Source organism: Pan paniscus, chromosome 19 (assembly GCF_029289425.2).
Source record: "Pan paniscus chromosome 19, NHGRI_mPanPan1-v2.0_pri, whole genome shotgun sequence".
NCBI classification, from domain to species: domain Eukaryota; kingdom Metazoa; phylum Chordata; class Mammalia; order Primates; family Hominidae; genus Pan; species Pan paniscus.
This window is the reverse complement of record NC_073268.2, coordinates 28,532,385-28,546,133: the sequence shown is the minus strand read 5'-3', so window position 1 is coordinate 28,546,133 and position 13,749 is coordinate 28,532,385. Positions and strand designations below refer to the sequence as shown.

At 46.4% G+C, this 13,749-nt stretch overlaps 1 protein-coding gene across 3 annotated transcripts; it reads right to left on the bottom strand.

Annotated features, from left to right (window-relative positions):
* Positions 1-2,766: 2,766 nt before the first annotated feature.
* On the bottom strand, positions 2,767-11,952 carry LYZL6 (lysozyme like 6). 3 transcript variants are annotated; one of them, XM_003817969.5, is made up of 5 exons: positions 11,793-11,952; positions 7,464-7,804; positions 6,004-6,162; positions 5,001-5,079; positions 2,767-3,114 (listed from the first exon to the last, which is right to left on the bottom strand). In XM_003817969.5, exons 2-5 carry the CDS (start codon positions 7,600-7,602, stop codon positions 3,045-3,047), a joined length of 447 nt encoding a protein of 148 aa, XP_003818017.1. In that variant the 5' UTR covers positions 7,603-7,804; positions 11,793-11,952; the 3' UTR covers positions 2,767-3,044. The 3 variants fall into 3 exon arrangements, with proteins under 3 accessions (XP_003818017.1, XP_003818018.1, XP_054958020.1); XM_003817970.6 differs by having other exon boundaries at positions 7,464-7,690; positions 11,793-11,939; XM_055102045.3 differs by having other exon boundaries at positions 2,770-3,114; positions 7,464-10,890; positions 11,793-11,939.
* Positions 11,953-13,749: the final 1,797 nt, after the last annotated feature.

Sequence of the window (13,749 nt, the reverse complement as noted above, 5' to 3'; positions counted from 1 at the left end):
GAATAAAGGGTCTGAAAAATACCTAGAACGCCAATATTAGGTTTTACAATAGTAATGTTGAAAGCAGTTAGTTAGCTTGGACACAAAGCAAGGGAAGGTTCCCCGGAGAGATCCCGGCTCACAAGGTCAGTGCCTTACCCCCACATAACATAAAAAGCAGCCTGGGAAAAAATTCAAGCTACCAGCACCCATAAGAGAACTAGCATAGGGTGTTGTGCCTGGAGACATGCCCACGTCTGCACAGATGGAAAAACCTCTGGCCCATTTGGATAAAAGCTTGCACAAAACTTCAGCTCACTCAGACAAAAGAACAAGGCCTGGCATAGAAATGCCTTTGTCCTTTGTATAGTCAGTGGGCTCCCAGGATGAAGTTGCTTCTACTTTTGTGGGCATGGGCATAGTGGGCTCCGGTGAGTTCCAGTGGGCACTCTACTTTCCTTTTTGGACCTGTAAGTCCAGCCTCTATGAATCATCACTTCAGCCCCTGATAGGTCTTGGGCCAAGCTAAGCAGCATCTAAGAATCATTTCAGCTCCTGATTGGTCCTGGGCCAAGGCTCCTTGCCAAGCTGAGTTCTCCAAGACAGCTGGCGGACTAAGCACATTGCTTCCCCTTCCCAGTCCATAAAGACCCCAGCTTCACAGGGGACACCCGTTCTGGCCCCCACGCTCTGCTGGCAGAGAGCTTTCTTCTTTCGCTTATTAAACGTTCGCTGTAACCCCACCTTTGTGTCCACGCTCCTTAATCATCTTGGAGGTAGGACAAAGAACTCCGGGGGTTATATCAGACAACTACAGAGTGTTATATCTTGGTGCATTGCTGAGACTACAACAGTGTTTTGTATAGGAGCAACTGGAGAGGTTAGGAATCTTGTGGCCTCTGTCTACATAATTTCTGAGCCATAATTTCTAATCTTGTGGCTAATTTGTTAGTTTTACAGAGGAGATCTGATTCCCAAGCAGGGAGGTGGTTTGTTTCAGGAAGGGACTATTATCTTTGTTTCAAAGTTAAGCAGCAAAAATTCCTCTCATAGTTAGCTTGGCCTGTGCCCAGGAATGAGCAAGGGCAGCTTGGAGGTTAGAAGCAAAATGGAATCAGTTAGGTCAGATTTGTCATAATTTTTATAAAGGCAGTTTCAGTAACACAAGAAGTAAAGTGAGTCCTACTACTGTTTATTTTAATCCTAGAATGTCAGAGCCAGAAGAGACCCTACAGGACAAGTCTCTTGTGGTTTCTGAATAATGATCCTCAGACTCATGCTGTGATAAAGTTTTCACCCCTACTCTACAAAATGAGGACCATATGGAAAATATAATCAGGTTTTTTATAATTTCATAAAATAAAATAGATTCCACTCCATTCTTCTACAAGTATGACCTCCCTATAATGTTGATACTAAAAATTTTTCTATGAAAAGATGCTAATAGAGGATAGTTGCTTTAATGCTCTTACTTGGACATTAAAATTAAAAATTAGAAACCTCGGCCGGGCCTGGTGCCTGACATCCGTAATCCCAGCACTTGGGAGGCCGAGGCAGATGGATTACTTGAGGTCAGGAGTTTGAGACCAGGCTGGCCAATGTGGTGAAACCCTGTCTCTACTAAAAATACAAAATAGCTGGGCACGGTGGCTCATGCCTGTAATTCCAGCACTTTGGGAGGCTGAGGTGGGTGGATCACCTGAGGTCAAGAGTTCGAGACCAGCCTAGCCAACACCGTGAAACCCCCTCTCTACTAAAAATACAAAAATTAGCCGGGTGTGGTCGGGGGCGCCTGTAATCCCAGCTACTGGGGAGGCTGAGGCAGGATAATTGCTTGAACCCAGGAGGCGGAGGTTGCAGTGAGTGGAGATCATGCCACTGCACTCCAGCCTGGGTGACAGAGTGAGACTCCATTTCAAAAAAAAAAAAAAAAGATTAGCTGGGTGTAGTAGCACACACTTGTAGTCCCACCTACTTGGGAGGCTGAGGTAGGAGAATTGCTTGAGCTTGGGAGTTGGAGGTTGCAGTGAGCCAAGATCCTGCCATTGCATTCCAGCCTGGGCTACGCAGTGAGACTCTGTCTCAAAAAAAAAAAAAAAAAAAAGAAAAAAGAAAGAAATCTCAGGTTTAATTATTTTTTACATTTTATCATCTGTGAAATACAAAAGTCTGGCAACTACTGAATAGTCAAATCCCTCCTTCTATAGTAGAAACAGTTAAGGCTCAGTGGTAGAGAAATAAGTGGTCCAAGATAAAACCCCAGTTTGGTCAGACACTACTGACGGTGGCTATGTGTAGGACATTCCTTCAACTGTCACTTTTCTGATTTTGCCTTTTCTTTAAGCATGTTCTACTCCACCTCAGCACCCTCCAGGCAAACCAGATCCTGTCCAGAGCACCTTTTTTAAATCATCTAGATCCTAGCTTATTCTCCTAAAGCACCCCCAAATTATTGGTATCTGCCACTATTTCTCCATCCCATCACTACTTTCTCCACATCAATACCAGACCCCACCCATTGCCTACTTCTGAGTTTTCTCTTTTACTTCAAAAATTGTTCTTTGGAAGAATTACTTGGATGCTGATACTGTTTCAAAGCAATAATAATGGATTTTACTATACATTTAATTACCTATTGTAATGTTTGTGGATGTCTCTGCTTCTCCACCTAGATTATGAACACCTAAACAACAATAGCTGTGTTTTGTCTTCCTTCTACTACCTAGTACACTCCCACTGTCTTAGGTACTCAAATATATGTAGACTAATGAATAAATGGACACAGTCTTTGCAGAGCGAGTGCTTTAATATTTCGATAAATATAAAGATTTCTTTATTGTGGTCCTCAGTTTACAAATAACAGACAGGAACCAGGGGACTGGGTCCAGATGGGAGTAAGGAGGAAGCCAAGAAAATCATTTATGCTTGGGGCTCTGGTCAGTTTTAGTTGTAAATGGGAAGGGAAGAAAATAACATGAAGTTGAGGCAGTAGGAAGAAGAAATGAAGAATCCCTGAGTGAGGACAGGAGTCTTGGAATGACTCCACGGTGCACCCGCACTCTGTTTCATCTCAGGCGGCATCCTGTCAGCCAGTAGGAGAGTGGCTGGCCTGAACAGTGCAACCTCCATTCTACCCTGCGGAGAAAAAAGACATGGTTCTTGCCTCACACTCAGTAACTCTTCCACACACATGACCCAGTTCTTGGTGAGTCTCGCATGTGGATAAACGCCCAGAATCCCCGTCATTGCTAGCCCTCTGGTCTGTCCTCCACTGTCCCCTCTGACGAATCCTGTAAAACTCTCTCATCTCTGGTGTTTGCCTGCTTCCCTGGATCAACGTTTCCACATTTTAAAATCCTCATATCTCCCTGAAGGGGTGAGCACTGTTTTACAGGGCTGAGAGTTACTTATTAAAAAAAAAAAAAGTCCCAGGTACAACCATTGATTCTCCCTCCAGAAAGGATCAGCATAATCATCGCTGTCAATTCTTTTCTGTGGTGTTTTGAGTATGCAAGGGATTTGACTCCTTCCACAGTTGCCTGTAGAGGCAGCCATTTGTGTTACTTATATATCTAGTTTGAAGCTCAGAAAAGGTGACTATCTGAATGTCCACCGTTGGTGAGCTCACAGCTATGTGGGTGTCTGCCCAGCTGATGAATGCCACATTTTTTTTGTTGTCGTTTTTTGTTTCTTTTTTTGAGACGGATTCATTCTCTGTCACCCAGGCTGGAGTGCAGTGGCGCGATCTCAGCTCACTGCAACCTCTGGCTCCCGGGTTCAAGCGATTCTCCTGCCTCAGCCTCCCATGCAGCTTGCCTTAAGGAGCAAGGACAGAAAGCAAGGGAAGGGTCCCCAGAGAGATCCCGGCCCACAGGGTCAGTGCCTCATCCCCACATAACACAAAAAGCAGCCTGGGACAGGCACCCACCACAACGCCTGGCTAATTTTTGTATTTTTTAGTAGAGACAAAGTTTCACCATATTGGCCAGGCTGGTCTCGAACTCCTGACTTTGTGACCCACCCACCTCAGCCTCCCAAAGGGCTGGGATTACAGGAGTGAGCCACTGCGCCCAGCCGCCACATTTTTTTTTTTTTTTTTAAACAGAGTCTCATTCTGCCGCCCAGGCTGGAGTGCAGTGGCGCGATCTCGGCTCACTGCAGCCTCCACCTCCCAGGTTCAAGCGATTCTTCTGCCTCAGCCTCCTGAGTAGCTGGGACTACAGGCAGGCGCCACCATGACCAGCTAATTTTTTGTATTTTTAACAGAGACTGGGCTTCACCATGTTGACCAGGCTGGTCTCGAACTCCTGACCTCAAGTGATCCACCTGCCTCAGCCTCCCAAGGTGCTGGGATTACAGGCGTGAGCCACCATGCCCGGTCCACATTTTTAAATAAAAAAATATTGTCAATTATGGCCACAGGGCCCGAGCGGCAGCCATAATTGTATTGCTTAACTCCTCCCATCCCTACAGTTGATTGGACCAAGGGGGCACACATGGTCCAAGTGGAACCAATCAGATTCTCTATCCCAGGAACTTGGACTGGGACTGAGCCTAGCCAGTCCCTATGGTTGCTTAGGACTTTAGCTTATTAACTTTGCAGCACCCTTTGTCCTTTAGACTGTGGAGCAGAGAAAGTCTGTGGAGAGAGAAGTGAAGCAAATGCACCAAGAGAAGCTGAAACCTGCCATGGACAGTGTGCTGACAATTTCCAGCCCTGGTTCCATGCTCTTCCTGAGGCCCAGCTGCAGCCCTTGAGTGGGCTCAGTGAGACATCTGGGCCTCTCAGAATAAATTTCCCCCAGCTAGCTCAAGTTGTTTTCTGTTACTGCAACCAGAAGAGTTTTGTTTAATACAATATCATAGAAGAACCAGATCTCAGAGTTCCAAGCCCGTCTGCTATCCCACATCTTTCTAGACACTGCAAGGGCGTGCCCGTGAGTCCTTGCCTACTGCCCTTTTCTCTGTCACGTCCTCCTTCGTGGGGCTCTGCCCGCTGAGTCCCACCGTGTCCTCCTCACCAGTTGTTCATCCCCCGTGCTCCGGACACAATCCTTTTTGCGCAGTGGATGCCTGCAAGAAGGTTGGGATTCAGCAGATCTGAAACGGAGGAAGAGAAAACCTGTGAGGGCACAGAAGACAGTCCCAAAGATGGAGGCAGACACCAGCCCTCCCTGGACAGCCCTATGCCACCTAGAGGCTTCCAGTTGAGGCAAAGGCTGTCTCCCAGGGGGCCCATTTAGACATCCCTACAATGGCTGCTAGAGGTTCGAGGTGAAAGGGGGTGTGGGCAGAAGGGGCAAGAGGCCTGAGATTTGGGCCTGTTCACTACTATTCTTCCTAACCAGGGTAGATAGTGGTTCACTCAAAGTTTGTGGGAGGTTTCTAGGGAGAGGAAATGCCAAAACACCACAGAGGTATGTCCCGCCTAGTGAGCGGGGGTCTTCAGGTGAGGAACCGAGGGACATCGGTCAGTGTGCGAAGGCAGAGGTGAGGGGCAGAGTCATGGGCCCTGTCGAGCCTCCTGGATCAGCTCTGAGGTAGGGAGTTTGCACTTGGTCTTTGGTCAGATCATTAGCTGAAGAGGGTACTCCGGAATGGTTAAGAGCCTGTGAGGCCACTAGTCTGACATTCAATGCTGGTTCTCTTTTTGAGCCTCAGTTTGCTGTTTTGTAAAGTAGGGATCATAAATGGTTTCTACTGCATGAAAGTTGGATGAAATAAGCCAAGTATGTAAAGCGCTTAGTGTATAATATTCTCTCAATAAACATTGGCTGCTGCAACTGTTCTACTACTACCAGCTGTATACGGAGCCTTCCTGGATCCTACTCAGGGACTCTATAGAATCTCCTAACTGGATGGGCATTAGGGACACTACTCCAGCCCTCTGCTCAGTAAAGGGATTCCCTGATTTTTTGAACCATATTTCTGGGGCCATTCCCAGGCTGTGGGTGGGAAGAGAAGTTCTGTGAGCAGAGCCTGGTTGCTGCTCTCATCTCTCCCACCCTGGGGCCCTGGCCAGACCTTGACAGTCTACGTGGCAAAGGTTTTCCGAGTAACTCTTATAATCGTTGCACCAATAGTGGCTGTTGATCTGGAAGAGGCCATAGTCAAAGCTTCCATCTGCATTTTCATTTATCTTTGATATGTTGAACTTGCTTTCCACAAAAGCCAGGCACAGCCCTTAGAGTAGGGAGCAGAAGGTCAGGATTTAGAGGGGACCAAGCTGAGTGAGAAGGGAGATGGAGGAGAAAGGGAGGCAAGGTATCAGACAAAAGGAACAAGGCCTGGGAGGCAAGATAGGACTAGAGGGCTTGAAATCTCCATTGACTTGCCCTCTTATCCTGTGGTCCATCCACCCACTCATAAGTACAATTACTCATCTGTCCATCTATTCATGTGTTTTGCACTTACTGAGCATCTACTGTGTGCCAGGAACTGTGCAAAGCCTAGTGAGGGACATTTCAGTTGGGTCAAACACAGATGCTGCCTTCAAGGGGCCTGTATTACAAGCTTAAAAATATGCACCTAAGCTTGTAATACAGGCCTTGTAATAAGCTTGTATGTACAAGCTTAAAAATATGTACAAGCTTAAAAATATGTATGCCGGGCGCGATGGCTTACGCCTGTAATCCTAGCACTTTGGGAGGCTGAGGCGGGTGGATCACGAGGTCAGGAGATCGAGACCATCCTGGCTAACACGGTGAAACCCTGTCTCTACTAAAAATACAAAAATTAGCTGGGCATGGTGGTGGGTGCCTATAGTTCCAGCTACTGGGGAGGCTGAGGCAGGAGAATGGCGTGAATCCAGGAGGCAGAGCTTGCAGTGAGCCAAGATCGCGCCACTACACTCCAGCCTGGGTGACAGAGCGAGACTCTGTCTAAAAAAAAAAAAAGGTACCTAAAAAACCCACAAAGCAAGATTAAAGGACAAAAGTACTGCAAGACAGGTGCACACAACTCCTGGGCAAAAGGGAGATATCCCTTCCATGCAGGAGGAGAAAGCCTTTGTACTAGCTGTCCCCTCTGCCTAGAGTGTTCTTCCCCCAGACATTTGGGTGACCAGGTCCTTCATTTAATTCAGTGCTGCTTAATGTCACCTCCTCAGAGAGGCCTTCCCTGACTTCCCCATCTAAAGAATTCACCATTGCTCCCCCTGCTTTATTCTTCTTCATAGCATTGGTCACCACCAGGCAGTACGTTATGAGTGTGTTTGTTGCTGCTCTCTTCCCCTAGGATGTGAACATTATAAGGGAAGGGAATTTGTTTATCTCTACAGCCCCAGCGTCTAAAACAGTTGTTGGTACATAATAAGTGCTCAGACAATAACTTGAGTGAATACAGCGTGTTGGGAAAGGCTTTTTTGAAGGGGGCTGCTTTTTGAACTTGGCTTTGAAAGATGAACAGGAGAGAAAGAAGCTGGCCATATAGGACATGACTAGCAGAGGAGGAGAAATGGCTGGGGAGGGGCGGATGGTACTCACAGTCACTCAGGGAGTAACCCTCAAACCCATCCAAGTCCTCCAGCTGCAGCACCTGGGCCAAGTCACAGCGACTGATGAGGCTGGCCTGATTTAGGGCAAGAAAGCTGCTGACCAAATAGATGAGTAGCGCCTTTGTCATCCTTGGAGGGGAGGAGGTGCAGCTGAGGGCTGACGGTTCTTAGGGTCTTGCAGACTTTCTGCTGATCTTCTCTGAGAGCCTGGGGAATCTGGAGAGGGCAGCCAGGTTTCCTTACTCACTCACTACTCCAACCTGGCTGTTTCCAATCTCTTTTCTCTTGTTTATTATTTTATAGATTTTTATTTATCATGGAAAATTAAACCTTTAAAAAAGGAAAGAGAATAGTATCATGAACCTCCATGTACCCACTTCTGAGCTTCAACATTTAAAAACCAAGGCCAATCTTTCTTTGTTGTTGTTTGCTTTTTATTTTTTTATTTTTTAGAGATGGGGGTCTCACTCTGTTGACCAGGCTGGTCTTGAACTCCTGGCCTCAAGTGATCCTCCCATCTCAGCCTCCCAAAGTGCTGGGATTACAGGTGTGAGCCACCATACCTGGCCAATCTCATTTCCTCCATAGGTCCTCTTATATGGGCACCCAGCTATGGGTAGTATTTGGGTATTGGGATGGGGAGTGAGGTTGGCAAAGGAGATTACTGAAGACTATCTTCACCAGCATATGTGTGTGTGTATCTGAGCATGTGCTTTTAGAAAGAGGGCCAGGACACTGGGTGCTAATCTCCCCACAACCCCACTCCCCCAGACACATGACACATGATTTTTCCCAAGGGCCTGGTACAATTCTTGGTGGGCTGGCTGTAGACGTAACCTTCACTTTCACATTGTGTATGTGTGTGTGCACGTGTGTGTGTGTTGAACAGCAAGGGCCCTAGATTCACACTGCCTGCTTTCAAATCCTGGGGTGCTATGTGACTTTGGGCAACATACTCAACCTTTCTGGGCCTCATTTGTAAAATGAAGATATGCTAATACCTACCTAAAAGGGTTGTTTTGATGATTAAATGAAATAATGCCCAGATCTTGGTTCACGTTCCACACAAAAGGGAACCAGGACTCTAGGAAATATGGCTGATTCCCAGGCTGGAGCAGGAAAGGGTTATGTCTGGATTATCTTGCTGTACAAGAAATTTTAAAAGTGCTCAAAATATGGATTGGGGCATGTCAAATGGACACAAGAGCTAGCTCAAAGGGGCACCGACTGGCCAGATCTGAAACAATGTTTTTTGGTAACAGCATTATTGAGATATAATTCATGTATCATACAATTAATTCAGTTAAAGTGTACAATTCAATGGTTTTCAGTATGTTTGCAGAGTTGTACAACTACTACCTCACTTGATTTTAGAATATTTTCATCAATCCAAAACAAAACCCTGCACCCATTTAGCAGTCACTGCCCATTCCCCTCCTCCCAACCCCTGGCAACCACTAATCTACTTTCTGTCTCTATGGATTTGCCTCTTCTGGACATTTCATACACATGGAGTTACATAAAATATGGCATTTTGTATCTGGCTTCTTTCACTTAGCATAATGTTTTCAAGGTTCATTCAGGTTGGAGCACGTAATGATACTTCATTCCTTTCTATGGTTGAATAATATTTCATTGTATGAATAGACCATACTTCGTCTATCCATTCATTAGTTGATGGACATTTGGGTTGTTTCTATTTTTGGCTATCATGAATAATCCTACTATGAACATTAACATACTAGTTTTTGTGTGGATATATGTTTTTATTTCTTTGGAGTAGAGTTGCTGGGTCATGGGGTAACCCTAGGCTTGAGCTTATGAGGCCTACCAGATTTCCAAAGTGGCTGCACCATTTTGCATTCCCATCAGCAGTGTATGAAGGTTCCAATTTCTCTACATCCTCACCAACACTTGTTATTATCTGTCTTCTTGACAAAAGGTATCCTAGTGGGTATGAACTGGTATCGCCCTGTTGTTTTAATTTGCGTTTCCCAGATGGCTACGGATGTTGATCATCTTTTTATGTGCTTATTGGCCACTGTATATCTTTGGGAAAATGTCTATTCAGAACCTTTGGCCAGTTTCAAATTGAGTTGTCTTTTTATTACTGAGTGGGAAGAGTTCTTTATATATTCTGTATACTAGACCAGCATCAGATATATGGCAGATATTTTTTTCCCATTCTGTGGGTTGCCTTTCACTTTCTTGGTGGTGTTCTTTGAAGCCGCAAAGTTTTTAATTTTGATGATGTGCAAGTTATCTATTTGTCCTTTTGTTGCGTGTGCTTTTGGTGTCATATCTAAGAAACCATTGCATAATGGTTTCCAACCCAATCTGGAACAATTAGACCATCAAAATAAGTGACAGTAACAGATTATACATTAAATGCAATAGGAATCCATGAGCCCATAATAATAATAAATTGACAAAAAGATACATTGTGTGGAGCTGAAGCAGAGACCTCTTCCTGACAATAAAAGGCCAACTGATAAGTGTGGAGGAAGTCATGGAGTTGAAAAATAATCACCATTTTGCAACTATCATAGATTGGTTTGAGAACAAATCATCATTGCATGCTAAACCTGAGGTGGTGGGAAGAATGCTGAAGAACTGGATATATCGTGATCTTATAGGGTCTCCCCACAGATTGCTTATTAGTTGCACAGAAAGAAAAAACAAAACAGTATACAGTGGATAACCAGACAGTATTTTGACCTTGCAATCAAAATTAACATCTCCAAAGACGGACAGAGGGACATTGTGTGCCTCCAGATGTGATTCCCAAGGAGGACACATCGCTTATGCAGTATTCCGTCCAGGGATGCATAGCCTGTGTCTAATCCTGAGGAAACATCAAAGCGAAACTCACTGAAAATCTGTAAGATAACTGGCCTGTATTTTTCAAAATGGCCAATGCCATGGAAACTGAAAGACTGGCCAGGCATGGTGGCTCATGCCTGTAATCCGAGCACTTTGGGAGGCTGAGGTGAGAGAATTGCTTAGGCTAGGAGTTTGAGACCAACCTGGGAAACAGCAAGACCTCATCTCTACACTAAAAAGAAATAATACTTCCAATAAATCTGAAAACCTGGGACTATTTCTGTCACTGAGGGAAGGTGTGTTTTTCCCCTTAACTTAGGTATATGTTGCTGAGGGGGCAGAAGCCTGAGTTCTTCCACCCGCCGCCTTCAAGTGTCAGGTGGCTTCTGCTTGGACAAGATGGCTACCCTGGTGGGCTTGTTTCTTCTCTGGTCTTGTTATAGGAGGCAGAAAGAAACTACTTAGGTAGACAGTTAGGGTAAAGTGAATCCCCAGCAGAAAACTTCCCTTTTAACACAAAGCAGCTCAAAGATAGCTCCCTTTCTAACCTCACGCAGTTCAAGGAAATCACTTTTCTTCTAACAACAACCAGCCTGAAAGAGCAAAGGGTAAAACAGATAAGAGCTCAGGCACAGAAGGATGGGGGAAGTCTCCTGGGTAATCACCAAACTTCACACTTATACAATGGGCCCCAGTAAAACAGTGGGCCTTAATAACTACATTCCTTTCTCTTTAGGCGCACTAAGATAGGGAAGCTAAAAGCAGAATCGAGGGGTATGCCTACAGCTGCAAGATGTGTGGGAATAGACACAGAAACTCTCGCTCCCAGAGAAGCAAGACAGACACAGACTAAAAGTTGATGTGGTCGGGAATGGGGTGAGAGCCTATTAAAAACTCTGCTCTATACAGATAGCACACCTGGTCCCAACTGAACCTCGGGCTCTAGGAGGATAAGACATCCCCTCCTCACGAATGCCCCCTCTCTAGCCCATTTATAAAACCCTGACTTTTTACTACCACCCGGCAATCTGCCTGGGACCTCTGTCTGTGACAGAGAGCTGTTCTTTCCTTTTGCCTATTAAACTCCTGCTCCAAACTCACTCTGTGTGCGTGTGTGTCTGCGACCTCCATCTCCTTAAACGTGAGACCACGAACCTTGGTATTTACTTCAGACAATGAGGCTGCTTCTGTCTCTTGTTCTATCTGAGACTCGTTCCACACCAGCCTGAGCTTCGGGCCATTCTTTTGCTTCTCCCATCATTCTACCCCCAGAGCTGACAGATTTGGCAAATAAAATTTACAAGATGCCCTGTTAAATTAGAATTTCAGACAAACAACCTACTCCACACTGACTCAGGAGGGTCCCTCAGAGATAGATGTCACTGAGCCTCGGGAAGCAGGAAGCTCCATCCCTGCCCATTAAGCCCCCTCTCAGGGTCCCCTCAAGGAAGACAGTGGCTCCAGAAGGTATGTTCCCACCCCTTCCACAGCTTACCTCTCTCCCATCCCTCTCTGACCCTGGGTTCCACCTGGCCCAGAGATTTCTGGGAGGATCTGTAGAACAAGGCTGTCTACAGTAGGAGCCTCTTCTTCCTCACCACGTATGCTTCAGCCCTGCCCAACTAACAGCTCTCCATGTTCTAAAGAAGGCTTCTGGAACCCCAGTTCTGTGACGTCATCCATCTCCTGGAAATACACTGGTTTTAACCAGGCAAATTGGCCAAGCATCAGGCGGAAGTAGCAGCTGGGCCTGGGAGGACAGGTGACATCTGTGAGGAAAATGGCCGGGTGGGATAGGGTGGAGAGCACTGGCTGTTTCCTTCATTTTTGGGAACAGCACCACCTTTGGGGGGACTCCTTCCCTCATGGGGTTTTAGTGGGGGCTGCCAGTCCTGGGGTCCTGCCCCCCACCATCGCCCATAAGCATAGGAATGCTTGTGTGCCAGTCACTGTATTTGTAAATGGAAGCTGGTGGAGCTGCTCAGCTTCCGACAGGAAGCCCATGTGTGCAGGGCCAGAGGACATAGCCCATCTAAGGTGCTAAGCCTCCGTGAAGAGGGAGCTGAGTCTGGACAGGATTCCAGCCCCAGGGTCCACCCTTTCTGGGACCCAAACACACCCTTCCCCTCCCTTCAATTCTGAGATTCAATAAATGCCCCACTCACAGAACAAGTTTGAGTTGGGTTTCTGTCACTTGCAGCCAAAAGAGCCAGTTGTAGTCGGCATCAGGTCAACCATCTGTGATATGGTGACCTGACACCCTGTCCCCTCCCTGTGAAGGCCACAACATCCCAACATCATTAGTCACCGAGGAAGTCTGGGAGAAATTTCTACCAACTGTAGCAAAAAAGAGGCAAGGGAGAAAACATCTTGTTACTGACGGCCCACTCTTCCCTCTGAAACAGGGAGGCAGGATCTGACAGAAAAATAGGACAAGGGGCTTCTAAGTGGGCAGTGCTGCCCCGTGCCCCTCCAGACTTCTCTTCCCAGCAGGGCAGCAGTGCATGGCACCCTGGGATAGAAGGCCTGCAGGGGCAGAGGGGAGGCTGAACATGCTGGGGGCACCACTTTATGAGAAACCATTTGTGGCCAAAAATCTACATGGGCTTCAGATGACCTGAATGAACTCATCTCTGTAGAGTGAGAGTCCTGGGCAGGAGGAAAGGTTTCCATAGCCGAGGACCACATGCTTGGAAATTTGATCTCTGAAACTTAAGATCTGAGAGAGGATGGTCTCCCAAGGAAGTTACATGAGCCTCAGTTAAATCCTGTTGGTTTGCATTAGTTTCCACTCCCTCTGGAGGCTGGGTTGGGACCTCCTGCTGGGCTGCGGAATATTTAGTCTCTTTGATAGGCTCTGAAGTTATGGTCATTCAAAGGGGGTCCAGAGGGACCTTCCACCTCCAGCCCCCTAGCTGTGGCAAACATGGGTAGATTCCCACCCATTTAAACAACTGGAAAACCCAAGCTGGGACCCATGAGTCAAGTCAGCTCAGGGCAAGAGGACAGATGGATGCCATAGGCCATCTGTCTCAATATTTGCAAGTTATAAATTAAACTAACAGACTGTTAAAGTATGTCCTACCCTCATCCTCTGACAAATATTCCTTTAAAAGGATAAAATTTTAAAATGTGTATGAAGCTATGATTTGTATTTTTTTTTTTTTTTTAGAGATGGAGTCTCACTCTGGAGTGATCTCGGCTCACTGCAACCTCTGCCTCCCGGGTTCAAGCAATTCTGCCTCAGCCTCCCGAGTAGCTGGGGCTACAGGTGCATGCCGCCATGCCTGGCTAATTTTTTTTTTGTATTTTAGTAGCGACAGGGTTTCACCTTGTTGCCCAGGCTGGTCTTGAGCTCCTGAGCTCAGGCAATCTGCCTGTCTCGGCCTCCCAAAGTGCTAGGATTACAGGTGTGAGCCACCACGCCCGGCCGATTATGTTATGTTATGTAT